Source organism: Jatropha curcas, chromosome 5 (genome assembly GCF_041381405.1).
Source record: "Jatropha curcas cultivar XTBG-Jc1 chromosome 5, XTBG_Jcur_1.0, whole genome shotgun sequence".
NCBI lineage: Eukaryota > Viridiplantae > Streptophyta > Magnoliopsida > Malpighiales > Euphorbiaceae > Jatropha > Jatropha curcas.
In genome coordinates this window covers 29,266,187-29,283,797 of record NC_143155.1, presented here as the reverse complement: position 1 = coordinate 29,283,797, position 17,611 = coordinate 29,266,187, and the positions used below count along the sequence as shown (strand labels likewise).

The 17,611-nt window shown below is 36.3% G+C and overlaps 5 protein-coding genes across 8 annotated transcripts; 2 read left to right on the top strand and 3 right to left on the bottom strand.

The window, feature by feature from the left end:
* Window positions 1-317: 317 nt before the first annotated feature.
* On the bottom strand, window positions 318-3,539 carry MYB3R2 (myb domain protein 3r2). Its single transcript, XM_012228453.4, has 8 exons — window positions 2,940-3,539; window positions 2,787-2,841; window positions 2,524-2,581; window positions 2,351-2,445; window positions 2,145-2,248; window positions 1,925-2,053; window positions 1,256-1,824; window positions 318-1,134 (listed from the first exon to the last, which is right to left on the bottom strand). The coding sequence occupies exons 1-8, from the start codon at window positions 3,041-3,043 to the stop codon at window positions 536-538; spliced, it is 1,713 nt and encodes a 570-aa protein (XP_012083843.1). The 5' UTR covers window positions 3,044-3,539; the 3' UTR covers window positions 318-535.
* Window positions 3,540-4,412: 873 nt separating this feature from the next.
* On the bottom strand, window positions 4,413-8,181 carry DGD2 (digalactosyl diacylglycerol deficient 2). Its single transcript, XM_012228062.3, has 5 exons — window positions 7,985-8,181; window positions 6,836-7,224; window positions 6,493-6,759; window positions 5,354-5,703; window positions 4,413-5,246 (listed from the first exon to the last, which is right to left on the bottom strand). The coding sequence occupies exons 2-5, from the start codon at window positions 7,115-7,117 to the stop codon at window positions 4,751-4,753; spliced, it is 1,395 nt and encodes a 464-aa protein (XP_012083452.1). The 5' UTR covers window positions 7,118-7,224; window positions 7,985-8,181; the 3' UTR covers window positions 4,413-4,750.
* A 206-nt stretch (window positions 8,182-8,387) lies between these two features.
* On the top strand, window positions 8,388-11,775 carry LOC105643027 (hypothetical protein). 2 transcript variants are annotated; one of them, XM_012228061.4, is made up of 7 exons: window positions 8,388-8,567; window positions 8,919-9,254; window positions 9,385-9,478; window positions 9,955-10,076; window positions 10,191-10,340; window positions 11,007-11,105; window positions 11,337-11,775. In XM_012228061.4, exons 2-7 carry the CDS (start codon window positions 8,934-8,936, stop codon window positions 11,391-11,393), a joined length of 843 nt encoding a protein of 280 aa, XP_012083451.1. In that variant the 5' UTR covers window positions 8,388-8,567; window positions 8,919-8,933; the 3' UTR covers window positions 11,394-11,775. The 2 variants fall into 2 exon arrangements, with proteins under 2 accessions (XP_012083451.1, XP_012083450.1); XM_012228060.4 differs by having other exon boundaries at window positions 8,389-8,567; window positions 8,913-9,254.
* Window positions 11,776-12,105: 330 nt separating this feature from the next.
* On the bottom strand, window positions 12,106-14,350 carry LOC105643026 (Pentatricopeptide repeat (PPR) superfamily protein). 3 transcript variants are annotated; one of them, XM_020682738.3, is made up of 3 exons: window positions 14,224-14,350; window positions 13,947-14,127; window positions 12,106-13,634 (listed from the first exon to the last, which is right to left on the bottom strand). In XM_020682738.3, the coding sequence occupies exons 2-3, from the start codon at window positions 14,076-14,078 to the stop codon at window positions 12,477-12,479; spliced, it is 1,290 nt and encodes a 429-aa protein (XP_020538397.1). In that variant the 5' UTR covers window positions 14,079-14,127; window positions 14,224-14,350; the 3' UTR covers window positions 12,106-12,476. The 3 variants fall into 3 exon arrangements, with proteins under 3 accessions (XP_020538397.1, XP_012083449.1, XP_020538398.1); XM_012228059.4 differs by lacking the exon at window positions 14,224-14,350 and having other exon boundaries at window positions 12,106-13,639; window positions 13,947-14,087; XM_020682739.2 differs by lacking the exon at window positions 14,224-14,350 and having other exon boundaries at window positions 12,106-13,671; window positions 13,947-14,083.
* Window positions 14,351-14,527: 177 nt separating this feature from the next.
* On the top strand, window positions 14,528-17,524 carry LOC105643025 (NAD(P)-binding Rossmann-fold superfamily protein). The gene is made up of 6 exons (XM_012228057.4): window positions 14,528-14,936; window positions 15,081-15,240; window positions 15,769-15,956; window positions 16,087-16,210; window positions 16,628-16,758; window positions 17,255-17,524. The coding sequence occupies exons 1-6, from the start codon at window positions 14,706-14,708 to the stop codon at window positions 17,369-17,371; spliced, it is 951 nt and encodes a 316-aa protein (XP_012083447.1). The 5' UTR covers window positions 14,528-14,705; the 3' UTR covers window positions 17,372-17,524.
* The last annotated feature ends 87 nt before the right edge of the window (window positions 17,525-17,611 follow it).

Here is a 17,611-nt window from a genome sequence, read left to right as displayed (position 1 = left end):
AACTTTTCATCTTTTAAATTTAGCAAAAGTAATTTTGTATATGTTAACACTATTTTTTTATATTAGAAATTATTTGTTCATTCACCGTTATATATCTCGATCCTTTTTTTTCTTTTTTTTTTGAGTATTTATGGATTCATAACGCAACATATATATATATATATATATATATATATATATATATATATATATATATATATATATATTTTTTTTTTTTTTTTCCTTGAAAAGATATTTTAACCCTTTAATTAACTAATTTCGACTTACTCATTAATTCATCCATAAATAAAAAAATGATTAAAACTAAAACAAATACGTGAGACAATTTATATAAATCCTTCTTTCTTTTTCCTTCACCATACATAAGATTTGGTAGATTTGAGTATGTATCAAAATTGGGGTTGGTTTGAATTTCTAATAAACAGCAGTTATAAATTTAGTTTACGGATATTCAAACAGAACCACCATACCCCAATAGTCTCGACCAAAACCTTTATGATAAGACTTCCACAGCTTATCATGTCACAGATGAACATCAGTTGCCACTACAAGAGTTATGAGAACTTGAAGCTCTAGATGTGATGCTAGTTGAATCCCTTTCCCCATTAAATGCAAAATCCAAGCTTTTTTCTTCAGATTGAGTTTCAAGCTTTTGAGACTTTGCAGAAGAAAGAAAAAGCTGCCGTTCATTTGATGGGTTCATGTTACTGTCACAATCTTTCTCATATGGACATAAATTTAGAGATAGGTGGCTATTGCAAGAGGTCTCTGTGCTGTCTTCTGGTAACCAAACATCATTGAAGCCAAGAATTGCATTGCTAGATTGCCCCGAATTTCGAAAACTTCTTTTTCTTATTATTGAAGGTGTGCTTCTGAAACTCTTTGCAGCACTTTTCAAAATGAATTCAGGACTACTGCAATTATGAGAAATTCCTCTGTTATGCTTTAATGGAGTGGAAGAGGAAAATGGGCTTGTTGCTGTCTTAATGTAACTATCTGTACTTGGAAAACTTCCAGTTTCAACAAGAATATCCAAATCTCTTAACTGGAGCGATTCATAGCACAACAAACCACGATTGGGTTCCTTCGTGTTCTCATAGCCTCTAGCAGCTGTAATTTTGTCATTAAATTCACCTGTCATCATAAACAAAAACAAGAAGCTCGATATTCTAGTCCGTCATTGCAAACTACTCTATAGAACAGCATCAGATAGCAGTTGAGACAACTCATAGATTACTAATATTGAAAAAGTTACCTGCTTTTCTGTCATGACCAGCAACACTAATAGGAGTACTCAAAGAAAGAGTCAAAGGCACAGAAAGAGGTCCAGAATGCAAGGAATTTACTGTATCTGACAGCTCGCATGTTCTTTCACATGAAGATTGAAACATTGCAAGATTACCAGAGGAATTATTAGTATAACATAATCTACTGGTCCAGTTGGTAGCTATGCGGTTTGTGTAGTCAGAGTCAGTTGTGTTGGCATTATTTTGACTTTCTCTGTAGTTTACACTGGTTAGACTGGATGCAGCTGAAGCACCAAATGTGGGTTCTTTTCCCTGGAATTTACAGTAGTTTCCCTTATCTGAAGTAATTGGAAATTGACTGTCCATTGTAGTAGCATTTCCAAGAGCCAAAGCCAATGAACAATTGTGCATGCTTCCCTCTAAGTTCATCCTCTCATCAAATCTTTGATCATCTGCCTCAAACTTCCTGCTTTCTGATTTTGTATTAGAGCTGTATAGGTTAAAATCACAAGCCAAGTGTGATCCTACCTTCTTCCTCACTGAGCAGTTCCAGTGATTCTTTATTGAATTTTCAGTTCTGGTAATTTTCAATAAATACAAAAACTGAAGTTAGGTTTCCCAACTTGGTCAAATCAAGCAATTGAAATATCCATTTTTATTAACTCTTCCAATAATACCTGCCATGAAGAAACTTAGCAATCTCAGCCCACTTATTCCCATATACTGCATGGGCCTTGATGAGAGTCAACTCCTCCTCTTTGGTCCATGCAGTTCTTTTTATTTCTGGGTTCAAATGGTTGTGCCACCTGAACACATAATTCTTTTAATCGAACATTTGAAGAAAAAACAAAAAGACTGCATAATTTAAAACATATAAAGCTCATCATCAACGAATACCTCTCTCGGCATTGCTTCCCTATGCGGCCTGGCAACTGTTTTGCTATTTCAGACCATTTCTTATTCCCCTGCTTTCCAACAAGCTCGCGAATCAGATCATCTTCCTGCAGGTCCGTAGAAATGAGAATGCGAGTCTACTAAAGAAAAACCAAAATCTAAAGAGTTTATTCTAACTAAATAAATTGAAATATAATTTTTATTTGCACCTCCTTTTTCCAGGGTCCTTTAACAAGATCAGGATTAAGAACCTTCTGCCAACGATGCAAACATTGAACATCTGTTCTATCAGGAACACATTCAGCTGTAAAAGAAAATCACAAATTTCATTAAGAATTACAATCCCTTCGACCAAATTTTCGAATTGAAGTAAGCAACATACCAATCTTCTTCCAGTTTCTGCAATTGAACTTTTTGACTGCAGCAACTAAGACTTGATCCTATTAAAAAAAGTAAAAAACAAAAGCAACAGATTACAATTTTCTTGCTAATAACATAGACATCCCAACCATAAATAATAGTCTCTATCTGCCATAACCTAAAATTGACTGTCCATTAGAGAATCTATTTATGGCCTAAAATGCCCTAAAATTAAAATGTAGCATAATATAAAAGCAGTTAAATAAACAGCCTCTAGCTACAGACCTCCTTCTCTGTCCAGCCTCCCTTTGTTGATCGCCTGGTAGGACCTGTTATTCTCCTACAACAAAACAAAAACGAAAAATACTTGCTTTAACAGATTATGAACCCGATATGAATATCAATTCACATAAAAGAAGGAATGGCAGATTAACAGACCCTTGAGCAGGGATTGAATCAGGATTTGCAACTACAGACGCATGTGAGGAAATTAAACCTCCATTATTTGAATCAGAATTAGCTTGCTCAACTTCCTCTCCCATGATCTTTCTACTCCAAATTTAATCAATCCAAGAAAAATTAAAGAAACCCAAAAGTTTGCGTAAATTTATTTTTAAATTAAACAGGATTAAGTCCCTCAGCCACATCTTTTAAAAATACAGCAATAAAACTCATCTTCTCCCAACTCCATTCTATTAATGTTTAGTCTCATATAACGGTCAACAAGAACAGGGACGCAACAAATAAAACAAAGAATAAATTAAGCAACATCAAAGGAAACTTTAACGTTTGAGGTTTTGGGAAAGAATCAAAAGTAGAAAACTTCTCTGTTTTGAAGAGAAGTTTCTTTGTTTCAAAGAACAACGTAACGGCTCACAAACAGGTCAAAAAATAGAAATAAAAGTGTAATTAAGAGATTGGATTACGGAAGCGATTGATGTGAAAGATGAGAAGATTAGGTTTTGCAGAGACAGAGGAAAGGAAAGTTTCGCGGGAAAAAGAAAAGAAGAAAGAGTAAGATGAGCAATAACAGAGAGTCCAAACGGCAGTATCAGTTCGTACGTCAGTTTAAACTTAAAAAGAGTTTTCCTATTTTAGGGACTCTATAAGCGGCGTGTGTTAGAAGGATTCGCTGGAGAAGACTTGAGCTATATTCCGGGTCGGGTGTAGTCAGGTATATTCAAATCCATTAATCCAGTTTCTTATGTCAACTGGTCTTGTCAGGCAAATGGAACTTTTCGGAAATAGGCCAAATGGGGCCTCCAACAGAAGGCGGGTACCATTTAAAAAATGTGAATACGAATCCGGTAGGCCTAGGACTTAGGAGTTCCGTTACTGTTGTCGTTGTCAACTCTTGAGCCGACATAGCTTACTGTTAGCTAACATAAATCTACGTATACTAGGAGATCTATCTGTTCTCCAATAGGATTGCTGCCATTTATACTTCAAATATTACATATTTAAATTTGAACTTTATAATCCATAACTAAAGCTACAAATTTGAAACTCAATTTACTAAAATGGTAAGCTACGAATTACTCAAAAAACTCCACTATTATTATTATTATTATTATTATTATTATTATTTTACTAAAAAGGAAACTAAAGAAATTTCCAAAATTGGACAGATGTGCTTCAGAGTTTATATATGTCGACTTTGATGTGTTTAAAGACTTTTATTTGCAGATAAGATTGATCCTTTTGTGATTCTGATTTGCCAGTGTAGGACAAGAAAAAAAAAAACAAGTGTTGCTTCAGGATAAGTTTTTTCAAATCGTGAGATTTAGAATTTAATCACACATAAATCTATGAACGTTATAATATCTTCTAACCAGTTATTTTATGTGCTGTCTAAGATCCAAAGCCTGCAATATCTGCATGACAATTGTCTGTTAAGAGTTGCATCAGCTATAACCCAAAATCCAGGATCGTTCTGACAGTATATTAATATGAACCCACCATACAAGTCCCTTTGCCTTAATAATATCAGGATTCTAACAAAGGAATATTACAGAAATTCATAAATTTAGAGACACCAAACAATCTATAAACAAAAACAAATAATTTTGCTGCCCCTACCTCAGACTTCATTCTTAGATACATACTTGATACTTCGTATACAGTTTTCCCCATGTTTGAGTTTGGGAAAAAAGTGGGAAGAAAAGAAAAAAAATCTTTTACATACACCCTTTTGCCCTAACTTTAATTACCTTGATCATCCACAAACCATGAGATCCATTTCTTGAGCCTCATTTTTGAGCATAGATAGCGAGGCCAAGTTCCTTACATTGCTCTTCATCTGGTTGCAGACTCCCTGGAATTGCACCAAAAGCTCTTCTTGATGCTTCAAAACCAGAAGCCACATAATGCACATATGCTGATGCATCTTCCATGTTCCTTCTTAGACTGAGAGATGTGGAAGCAAGGTTGTCTGCAGTACTTTTTCCTGGTTTGCTTACAGATGCTTGGTCCAACTCAGCGATTCTCAGAAATCGTTCAGTGGCAGCTTCCCATGACAGTTCATATCTCTGGGCATCAGTCAACTCAGCTGGTTGCTCGGTCAATGCCCTATGAGTGGCCTCCACAAATTCATTCCTGTTATCATAAGTACGGCAGTTTGGAAACTGCTTGAAGAAGTCATTCGAGGGGTGGTTGGCACACACTACAATTTTTCCCATTGCTAAAGCTTCAGCTGTGGTCGTACAGAGTACATCTGTAGTGCTTGGATTCAGGAACACTTTATAACTGGGCCAGTAACAAAAAATGAAAATGAACACTTTATCTCAGCAAGCTTTTCACAATGAATAATTAAATTCACACCATGAAGGAAGAAAATACTGTAGGAAACTTACTCATGGAACACAGGATCTGCATGATCACGCCCAGGGTTCACTCTAACTACTAGTTGCAATTCTTTTGCAGCTTTCTGAACTTGATCATAATCTTCTCCACTGCCATATAAATCAACCTCAAGTCCAGCCAGCTCCTTTTGGTGATCATGAAGAAGAGTAAGAAGCTCCTTGTAACCTTTGCTCCACAACATTTTCCCAATGTAGTAAGCGCCTTTAGAAAATGCCTGGCTCCCTCTTTTCTGTTCCTCTAACTTTTTCTTGCCAATATCAAGGAACTTGGGATTCACTCCATGAACGTTGCAGATAATGGAATTTGGATAATCCTGGGTGGCAGCAGACAATCTAATTACCTGTACTAACATCCCAATTGTAATCTAGTCAGCAATCAAATCTTTTATGATTGCAGCACTGCAATTATAGGGATGAGAAAATTCAACTATCTTTTGGGAGAAGCATCTAAAATAAATTGACTAACCAGCAAATGAATTTCTTTCACTATTAATTCCTCTAGGAATTATTATAGCCTTAGACTATATGCTGTTGGCCCCAACCTCAGGCAAAGGAGGAGGGTTGCAATAGTTGACAACTAACGTAAAACACATATCTCATGATTTGGATCCAAACAAATAAGAGAAAACACATCTACCCTATCCCTATTAATTAAGGATTAAAATAATGTTGCAATTTTACAATTATTCCATGCATAGGTTGGGTTACATGAAAAGGTAACCCTTTGCCGTTCTACAAGCCCCTGATCCCCCATCCAGTGGTTAGAATCGCACTTTACAAGTCAAAATCCCAAGAGCCATACATTAAAATCCTAGCTTAATGCCTCAACTAAACTTTGACAATTTAGCCACTATCATAAATCAGTCTCAAAACTCAAAAGGCCTCATCATTTGCATTATTACTTGAAACCTTGATGGTCATTCATCCATGTGAAAGCCTTGGGTTTTTACCTGAGGCATAACTGCAAAAAAATTTCCGCAGACAAGTAATTTTACAAGTCATATACAGAAGTAATTCAACTAAAAACTGATAGCTGAAGTTCACTAAGTTAGGTTGTTTAAAGGAACAATATGCAAGCATCCAAAATAAAATATTGTTCCATATGGAATGACATCCATTGAAAAACATACCTTGTGACAATATATACCAACAACCCAGCTATTAAGATGCTTAAGCATAAATGCTTTCATTCGTCCATTCTTCTCTCTCTTTACATATTCCAGATAATTTGTATGCACAATTCCTACCACCAGGCAGAATTTAGTTTTCCATCTCTTTCCATGATGAAACCATGTTAGATGCTCTGGCTCTTCAAGGATGGCAATGTCTGCCTCTTCATCGGGGATGACTTCAGAGATATCTCCTACAGGAAGAATGCTTCTTTTATCTACAGCAAACTGCACCATGAATGATGTCAAGAATGGCCATCAGATTATCACTACTTTGTCCAACTGATCTATTGTGTAGGATTACCTTTGCAGGATAAAAGCATATATTGAAACCAGAGAAGAATGCAGTTCTCTCCTCAAGCCACTGGCGCACATATGCTTCTTGCTCTGAATGTGAACTGAATGTGGTGTTGCTGGGATATACTAGCTTTTGGTGTTTCAAAGACAACCAGGGAACCACCAAAGTAACCTTTCTATCTCCATCCTTTGCAAGATATGCAGCGCGAAAAAGAGGGTTGACTGCAGTTCCAGTCAACCATGGAAGACATGCAGTTGTAAAAATTGCAATGTGCCGTCTTTTCTCCATTCAGTCATCAGGTCTAAGTGTTAAAGATGGACAACCAGTGTATAACCACAGAATTTAAGTTGTACACCTTTCAAGTCTTCACAAGATTAGAAATTGATGTTTTTCAACTGCAGTAAAAAAATAAAAGTAAGACAGTATTCAAGCAGTTCAACGCCTCTACAAGGCCATTCATATCAATCTATCCAACCTATACAACTTTCAAAACGCATCATTTCAGAAGAATCTAGTCATAGCGGTGATTCCCCACCTAATGTTTATAGAACATAAATCCAACACCAAGAATATGAGTACATCCAAACCTTATAAGTCTCAATTGCTTCAACTGTTATAAACCTAGGGTTCATTCAACAAAACCATGCACTGTAGCTATTTGATTGTTTTCTCCATAAAATAATAAATTGGCAAAAAACTGAAAACGTCAATTCTATGTTAACAGGGGCAACACTGAGAGAGAGAGAGAGAGAGAGAGAGAGAGAGAGTCCCAGTTTTCTATCCCAGCAATTCTGCAAGAAAAGGAATCCCAGTCCCCAAAAATGATCCACGATACCTTAGTTGATACTAGAGCTATATTCAAACATCTCCACAGCGTTTAAGGATAGCATTTCAATTTTCAAGCAATAATATGGCCTCTACATAGTTTTTTTTTTTTTTTTTTTTTTTTAACTGGTTAAAAACAGGATCAATCAAAAGCTTTAAACAGCTACAGTTTTGAGTAATCCAAAATAATCAACAACAAACTAACTACTTCTAAAAATGAAACCAAAAATCGAGAATTTCGAAGGCAAATAACAAATGGAAACCGTTTTTCTTTGAAAAAAAAACTCACAAACTGAACATCAAATAGGAGAAGAAGCAGATTAAACTTACCAAGAAATGGTACCTCTAATTTCTTTGAACATAATCCGCTGCTATCTCAGACTTGAGCGTAATTAGCTGGCACAAGAAAATGGAATAGATTCTAAAACAGACAGACAAAGGAAATAAAAGCGTGAACGTTGTAGAAGACGTAAAATGGTTTAGTCAAGCCGTTCTTCGTTGAGCAGGAGAAGGAATATACTCTTTGGTCCTCTCCGGTTTTCATTTAGTTTAGTCTTAAACGGGTGGAACAACAAGAAACGGCGTCGCTCCCGTTATTTGTCCACGTGGAAGTTATAAGTGGCTGCCGACCATCACAACGCAAATAATCTAACGGCTACCCGCATATATATTGTATTAAAAAATATCGTACGAGTGGGTGTATTTTATATTATCCCTTCCTATCAGATTGAAATGTTCTTTTTTTTTCGGTTTTTCATGTATGGTTTTCACCAGGAATAAAGTGCAGTAGAGCTTACATAGACTGGTAGCTTTTGTCTACTAACAAAACCTCACAGTTTCACATAAAAACCCTAACATCAGCTGGAAGCTTTTTTTCCCAATTTAGCTATCGAAGATCTCGGATGTTGATTAGGTAATGGAACTTTAATTCACTCACTCTCTTTCCATTTTTGTCTCTTTTCCTTTTCTTTTTCCATTTCCTGTTTTGTTTTGAGCAGAAATTATTGAGCTGATTTTGTTTCGAATGAGATTTGTTGACTTTCTATCTCCCATGATTATTGGGGAACCAAAATTTTGGTTTATTAAGCTAGTGAGGGAAAAATTGGCACTGCTTGATCTGGAAGTTTGATTCTTGCAAATTGCAATGCTGATATGATGCAAATAGCAATGTTCTGGTCTAAAAAAATGTTATTTAATCTTTATGAAGCTATCACACAAGGTATAATATGATTTTAGCATTAATGTTTTGCGCATTCAGTTTCAGTTCTGAATTTGGAGAATGTTGATGGGACATACAGAGGGGCTATCAGATCTTGGGTCATCAAAGGATCACCTAATTTCTGATCCTGAACCAGATTTGGATGATTATGATGATGAATTTAATGCTGAACAGATATTGTACACAGCTTCATTTGAGGAACTTGGAAAAAATACCTTGAAGTATGACACTGTTATATGGGTTTCCATATCATTACTGCTTGTTTTAGCTTGGGGAGTCGGTATTCTTATGTTGCTATATTTACCCGTTAGAAGATATGTGCTTCAAAAGGAAATTTCTTCGCGCAAACTCTATGTTACACCCAACGAAATAGTTTACAAGGTACGTATTTGTACCTCACCGTGGTATTCTCTTGCTCTGGGGCTTGGGATTTTGAATTCTTTTCTCTTGTTTATTCATAAGAAAGAATCAGTGGATAGATGCGATTGTTGTTGTTATTTTCTGTGTCAAGGTTTCAAGGCCTTCATTCATACCCTTTTGGGGAGTCGCAGCAATTGAGCAGCGTGTTCCTCTTTCCTTGGTGATTGATGTCATCATTGAACAAGGTACTGTGTTGATTCTTTCTGTTGCCTTTTTCCATTGGCTATATTCTTTTTATCATTTCATGAGCCAGATGTACTATACCGGTTAAAGGGCTGCATTAGTTTCTCCCTCTTTCATTGTTGCCTGTTGCCTCTGCATATGATTTAAGAGATGGTCTCATGATTATTTGAACAGTTTTTTGCCTTTTTTTCTCTCACCCAGCATTCTCTCTAAAATTCTTTGGGCTGGTAGAGTGCAAAGTTTTGTTTGTTAGTTGTGGAGGCAGGGGAGTATACTTATCCTACAACAGCACCTTGCCTTTGCCTGCTTTTTTTTTTTTTTTTTTTTTCTTTGGCAAACTTTATGGATATTATAAGCTTCTTAATTGCATAAGCTTATGTTTATCATTCAGTAATCTTTGAGAAGAAAACAAACTCTCTTGGACTAATGCTGGTTTCTAGAGACTAGTGATATGCTTATGCATTGCTGATGTTGTTAGGTTGCCTGCAATCTGTTTATGGAATCCATACATTTAGAGTTGAAAGCATAGCACGTGGAAAAGCTGCACCAGTAGATGAACTACAAGTTCAAGGTGTTGTTAACCCTGCAACTTTGAGGAAGGTAATGCGTAGTTTATTCCTTGATAAGTCTTACTGTTATTTTTGTGTGATCATAGCTGAAAGAAGATGAGCAGTGGATATTAGCTACTTAAATGAGTTTTGGCATTTGTTGCAGGTCATAATCACAGAGGCTGCAAAAAATATCCAGGATGCTGGAAAAGGTTGGAAAGCCGTTGCACCCACAGGGGAAGGGGAAAGCATGTCCAGGATGGCATCTTTGAGTGAGGGACCAACTCTTTTCAAATCACCAAGCAAGAGCTGGAAGGTAACTCTGACAATCTTTTCCATATTCTCTGGAAGTTTTTTCTAGCCAGATATATGAATGCAGTGCCTCCTTTTTCCATGTTCAAATAGAGATGTGTAAATCTTTGTGAAATATTCATATCGGTTATTTCACTTTTATGACAAAAGTTAGCTTTTATTTCTTTGCCATGTTAAATTCCTTTGCTACTTGACGGCCAGCCTTAATTATGAATTAGTTATTTCCAATCTGATTTACATGCTTATCCCAATGTCTCTATGTACACTGTGATTCTATTTACACCTTTGGGGTGCAACAGTGGATAGCTTTCTTATGCAACACCAAAGTATTAAGCATGCATTAAAATTGCCCTTTCAGCAATTCAAGGTTTGTGACTGAAAATTATCTGCCCACCCTAAGATGAGCGTGTAACAGCATGCAACTGTGTGCTTTATAGTGGAAATAATAAATAAAAAGAAGACTCAGTTGGGTTAACCTTGTTATGCCCACTTAGATGAATTAGCCTCAACTTTTACTTGGAAAATATACTTTACAATTGTATAAAATTAATTTAATGTAGGCAGCTAAATTATTGTGCAACTTCCTAAAGGTTTGCACTTCCAGAAAAGAAAATTTTATGTAGATAACAGGATATTTGACTATTACAGTTATTTTATATATGTTATGCAGATGACAGGTTCTCCACGCTATGCATCCATGGAGCCTAGAAGTCCGATAATTGGTGATGTGGTGCTAAATAAGATTGAAGAAGTCAGCAGATCAGTAAAGGTGTGGAATTTTTTAGTATCTTTATGGGATGTCACTCTCGTGCTTTCAGTCATTTTCGTTTTCAATCCAAATGCGTTTGCGGTGCATTTCTCATTAGATAATGCACAATAGTAACGTTTCACTAACAAAAGGCATGCATGTTTTCACATTATTTGCTGAGTGAAATTGTTATATTTGTTTTCATTTGCTTTTTAAGTGTACTTGATGTGCCTTTATCATTTTCATGACCAGAGAATTGAGTCTCTTATTGAGAGGTCCCAAAATGCCCCAGAAAGCAGTCAGAATTAGGTTAATGTATACGGTCTTTCCAGACTCGGTCAAAAATGTAGAAGTATATCTGGTTACTTTGTTACCGGGGAAGAATAGAGACAGAACCTTGGATAAAGAAATTGCAGTAAGCAGCTATACTCTGTGCGGTTGCTTCATGGAACCATGGATTATTGTATAGAATGCAAGAGGGAATCTTTTTCTCCCAGCACCCTCTAAACATTGGCTACTGGTTTGCTTTTGTTGCTTTTGGAAACATGTTTTTGTTTGAATTCTGCAATATTCTTCTTTCAATTTTTGTTTTGTAAAGAATTCCACCATGTGATTGGCATCATTTATTTGTAAAAAGTTAATTTTGCCCCTTATTTAAATCTTAATGCAAACGCATACTAATTTTTGGCCATCTTTGTCTCATTTCAGTCTTTTCCAGATAATCTTCTTTACACTCTTACGAGTGGATTGCCTCTTTGTATTGGGGAAGTTTTCCTTTTTTTTTTTTTCGTTTATTTGGTGTACAATGTTTGCAGCAACCGAATAAACGTCCAGTCGCTTGCTCTAATCCCCTGTTTTGAAGTTTTTTTGAATTTGTCGTATATGAAAAACGGTTCAATCTGTCTTTTGAACGAGAAGTCGCTTTGGTACCCCTAGTTTACTACCATTCTTTTTTTGGAAAGATGACCGTTACATTTATTGAATCAAAGGATTTGTTGCCAATCTAAAATTACACGCCAACTACTAGGAAGGCAACTTGTATTTATTCTAGAAAGATGTTTCTTACATTTTGATTAAAAAGAAATAATTACAATGGAAAATTGATTTGTCCGTTTATCTCTAAGGATTCGTCCGCCGTCCTTAGGATAAATCATCATCGTTTCCAGATCAAAAGAGATCCAAACCAGGCAACAGTTTTCTCAGAGAAACAGCAAAACGGACAGTTATGCTGAACCCAAAAAATAAAAAATAAAACCAGGTCACTAAAGTTTCTGCCTTTGCCATTGACAAGTTCTCTATCACAATCTATTTACGGCTATGCTTCATCAGTTCATCTTGATCGACCAACTGGAGAATTTCTTAACTTCTAACATGAAGCCAAATTGTCAATTGTCAGTAGTTCCAAAATATCTGGTTACTTCGATACTGTTTCCTAAGATAAAGCGAGACAAGTTCCTTATATGTCCATTTCTTCTTCCTCTTAAACTCTAAAAATGCTTCTGCACTTGAATGGAAATCTCCTTTACCTAAAACCTCAAACACAAAAGGATCCGTTGATACTACTGGAGACTCATCCAAATTCATTTTGTTGAGGACAAAGTCCAAGTTTTTACCCAGTCTTCTGTCCAAGTATGCATCAACAAAGCAACCATAAGTCACAAGATCAGGAGAAACCTTTTCATATTTCATGTGTTCAAGGCTAAGATGGAGATCCCAAAACAAAGACATTCTTGAAAAAGCCAGAGCTCGAATATTAAACGTAGTGAGATCAGGCCGGAAACCAGCTTCCGACATTCTAAGAAATTCTCTCTGCAAACTTTTCATTTTGAAATTGGCAGCATAAGATAGCAGCAGAAAGTTCCATAAAAGGTTTCCTACATCTCTCCTACCAAGACCCACATCCCTTAGGAACTCACCTAGCCTGTAAAATTTTCTTTCCCTTATAAATGCAAATGCCATTGCTCTGATTCCTTCTCTGTCTATAAGATGTCTAGACCTTTTAAGGCGATTACAAGCAGATTCCATTTCCGTCAAAGAGCCATGAATACTATAATATTTGATAAAAGTATTCCCAGTAGCAAAGTCTACTGAGAAACCCCTCGAAACCATCTCCTTCAATGTATTTTCCATCAATTGAATCTGCCCTCCGTTTCCAAAACAAGAGATAGCCAGCGAATACGCCTCATGTAACGAGCTGAAATTACTATAACTTAATTGGTCCAGAATTTTCTTTACTTCATTAAATTGTCCAGATTTCCCATAAGCGCTAATTAATTCTGAAACTATTTGAATACTAGGCTCAAAAGAAGTACTCAAGATTTCCTCCCATATTGATTGAGCTTGAGGGAGAAGGCCATTTTCAGCATAACAAATCATCATAGCTGAAAGGGTAGAGTTGCTGGGCACATATCCTTGGGATTTCATCTCCAGTAATAGTTCATCAGCTAAATGAGTCATTCTTTTCTTGCCTAATGTTTGTACTAATGAAGCACAGTCTACAAAAATTTCCTTTCCATAGACGCTTCGCCCCTGCTTCCATTGCCATATTATCTGTACTAAGCACCCGTTTTAGTACCAAACAAGAAAGCTGTATCAGCAATTAGATCAATGTTAACAAATTAAAATTCCAAATAAGCACGAACTAAAAATTCAAATTATAAAACAATCAGTAAATTTACAGAAAATGCAAAAAGACTGAAAAATTCTAGGGCAAAAACCAACCAACAGGACGTAAAATCAAATCAAATAGACATTTTCATCCAGAATATTTTTTTTTAAAAAAATAAGTGTTATTCAAAGGGGATAAGTTGATGCATTTCTATCTATTGCGACACCAACAGATTCTGATGATGAGAGTAATACCTTGCGTGCCAAAGCTCGATTTGTTGGTTTTCTTTGGCTAAAGAAAACTCTGAAACGCGTCCTTTTCGTTTTGACAGACCCTACAAGGCAGAGTGGACTTGTACTGCATGCGATAACTGATTGTGCCTCCATTTTTCTCCTCCCTTCTCGATTTCTTAATTCAGAGAGAGAAATTTACAGCCTTAATTCATCATCGCACCATTTGCAGTTAGTTCTTATCAGTTTATGAGAATGGCATGTGACTCGTCGTTGGCTAAAAAAAAAAAAAAACACTTACCGTTGGCTAAAAAAAGTCGTCGTTGGCCCGCCTGGCTTTCGGATCCTGAATAAAACGACGGGCGCTAGTTTTATTTGGGAAGGACGTACAACTTAAATTAAAACTCGTGCAGGCATAGTGTTCATAGAGCGACGCAAATCTCTGCAGCCGCATCTGACGTTCACGGACCGTGAGAAAATAGAACCTTTTGGGCCTCGATTTTTGGTAAGTTTATCGGGCCTGGATCGTTGCTCGCAAGAAGGCGGACCGTTTGTTGTCCACGCGTCCAACTTGCCCAAAACCAAGCGACATTACGTTATATTCACAAGAGCCGAATTGTTTGTCAAAGACCGTCGTTTTCTTTTTCTTGGTTGAATGAATTTACGAGATTGTTTTTTCCCACGGAGGCGAGCAAGCACCGACCAGCGTCTCTTACTCCCTCCGATTTACCAGTCCACCATTCCACTGGAACTCACCACCATTTTCCATTGCGAGTGATAAACATGGAGAAGAAGAATAGAGTATTGGTAATAGGAGGAACAGGCTACTTAGGGCAACACCTATTGCAAGGCCTTTCAGAGATCAAAGAAAGACCTTTCGATATTGCTTTCACATACCACTCCAGTTCCAGTCCTCCTCAACTCTTGCTTGATTCATATCCTCATTCTCGCTCATTTCGTGTCGATATAAAAACTGGAGAGGGATTTCAAACAATCTCTTATGAATTTGGCCAGGTTCGTATTTCCAGTGTATCAAATCCATTCAAAATTTCTTTGCTTTTACATTTTCTCTTATTTTCTATAGAATTTAGAATTTGAAGTAGCTAGCAGCGAAATTTATGGCTGTTTATGTCTCTGTTGGTTATTTGGAAATGGCAGCCTGATGTTGTTGTGAATTGTGCTGCGATCTCAGTACCTCGCGCCTGTGAAATGGATCCCACTGCTGCTATGTCTATAAATGTACCTTGCTCACTTGTAAATTGGTTATCGAGCTTTGAATTGAATAAGACTCTTCTTATCCATCTATCAACTGATCAAGGTCAGTCAAAGCTTCTTCCTTTTATTGTGTACAAACGGAAATTTTTGGTTTTTGAGGAGATGCTAATATTGCTTGCTGGCTTAGATAATTCACACGAGTAAATTGATATTATAAGCTTTGTTTGCGTTAGTTTCTGTGAGAATAGTGGGATTCATAAGCTCAGTGACAGAAAAAGAATGATTTGTTGTATCGAATTGGAGAATGAGTCATTCAAATAATTAGTGACTGCTGATGCATCGATTTATCTACCAGGATATAGGTTTAAGGTGTGGTTTAATACAAATGATGAACTCTACTAGGCAACTTGATTTGAATAAATGGTATAGAGATACTATTTGATTAATCACCTTTCTAGGTCTTCATTTCCATAATCTTATACTTGCATTCTTAAATAATTAAATTTGAGCTTTGACTATTCTGTATGGATGATCTTTTCTTTGAATATCTCTCTCTTTTGGAACAACATCTCTTATGTTGATTAATCTCTTTTCAATTGTTTGTTCTCTTATTATTATTTTTCATCATCAGTTTATGAAGGGATGAAATCCTTCTACAAGGAAGAAGACGAAAATGTTCCTGTGAATGTATATGGAAAATCAAAACTGGCAGCAGAGCAATTTATTTCTGAAAAATGCACAAACTTTGCAATTCTGAGAAGTAGCATCATCTTTGGGCCGCAGACTATCTCTCCCATTCCAAAATCTCTTCCACTTCAGGTGCAAAGAGTGAAAATACTCTAGTTTCCTACTTTTGCTGCTGCTTACTTCTTGTTCCATAAAATGTCAAAGTTGATTGGCTTGATTCTTTTATTACCTGGTCTGTAACAAGTACAATCTAATAATGCAGTGGATTGATAGTGTCCTCTCCAAAGGAGAACAGGTAGAATTTTTCCATGATGAGTTCCGCTGCCCTGTGTATGTGAAGGATGTTGTAGCTGTCATACTGTTGTTGACAAACAAATGGATATTGGGTGCGTAGTTACTGGAATTTGCCCTTGCATATTGGTAACAAACAACAAAATGCTCCTCAAGTTTAGCTTTTGCTGCTCATGTGATTGGTTGCAACATAGAAAAATTTTTCTTCAAACTGAGAATATATTTCAAATACTGATCTCTGTTTTATGAAGAAAAGACCCATGGGAGGTCTTTATGTTTGTTGTAAACACTGTCTATTTTTTCATCCTAAATTTGACTTCAGTATTGCTTTTTGTCATTTGTGGTTACGCATTTCCAATACAAAAGGAAAAAAAGGATAATTCTTTTCTATTTAGTACTGGATATTTCGGTGCCTTTAGCTTCATTTTGCTTTTTGGTTTTTCTCAATGCTTCTTTGTCTCCTTAATTTCAAATCTGACTTATTTTCATAATATTTGTCATGCTTGTTATAGAGCATAAGCAAATGCAGATGCTTCTAAATGTTGGTGGACAAGACAGGGTATCCCGCGTTCAAATAGCCGAGGCTGTGGCTGATGTTAGAGGATACAACTCTGCCTTGATTAAAGCAGTATCTGCTTCATCAGTCAGTATACCATCTTATGAATGCAATTCAAAATTCTAGCTATTTCTGAGATGCTAATGTCTTAAAGCACCATCAGTTTCTTGTCTTTATAGGCATACCATACTCATCAGTCATTTCCCTTCTCCCATTTTTATGCATTTCTTTTGTTGGACTGGTGGCCACAAGGTGATAAAGAGTTCATGACTCGTGTAGTTCTCAAGCAATTGTGCTTATACTAATAAAGGTTCAGTGGACCTCAGTTACGCCCTTCCATTTGACTATATAGTCGGTCTCCTTGCAATTGACCATCATATATTTCATCTCGGCCATATATATAATTATTTGATTATTTATTTCCTTTCATTTCAAAGCAATATATTGGAAGATATATAGCTTCCCTTTCCATTTTCTTAATTTTCCTTTTCTTTTTGACAAAATCTTGATATAGTTAGTTTTTGCCTTTTCTTTTTCTTTTTCCGTGGTTGCTTGGTAATTATTTGTGTTGCTGCTTTTTCAGGTTGATCGTGGCGTTGTATCCCCAGCTGACATATCCATGGATATTTCTAAACTGATCCAAACACTAAACATATTGCCTACTCCGTTCAGGGACGGTGTCAAATTGACGCTTGCTTAAATGCAAAATGTATTGGATTCCTCTATCTTGTCTAGAGTGCCATTGCTAAGGCTATAGCATGGATACCGATTTTGATTATTGTTTACAGAATGTGCTCTTTTACGACAGTTTATCGAGGAATGTGAAATCCATGAAAAGGGCTTTCATAATAAATTCTTGTCCAGTCTAATCTTCTCTTACAGACATATACAATATGACAAAATTACAATATTTCGAAATCGTCTGTTCGACATAGATTTT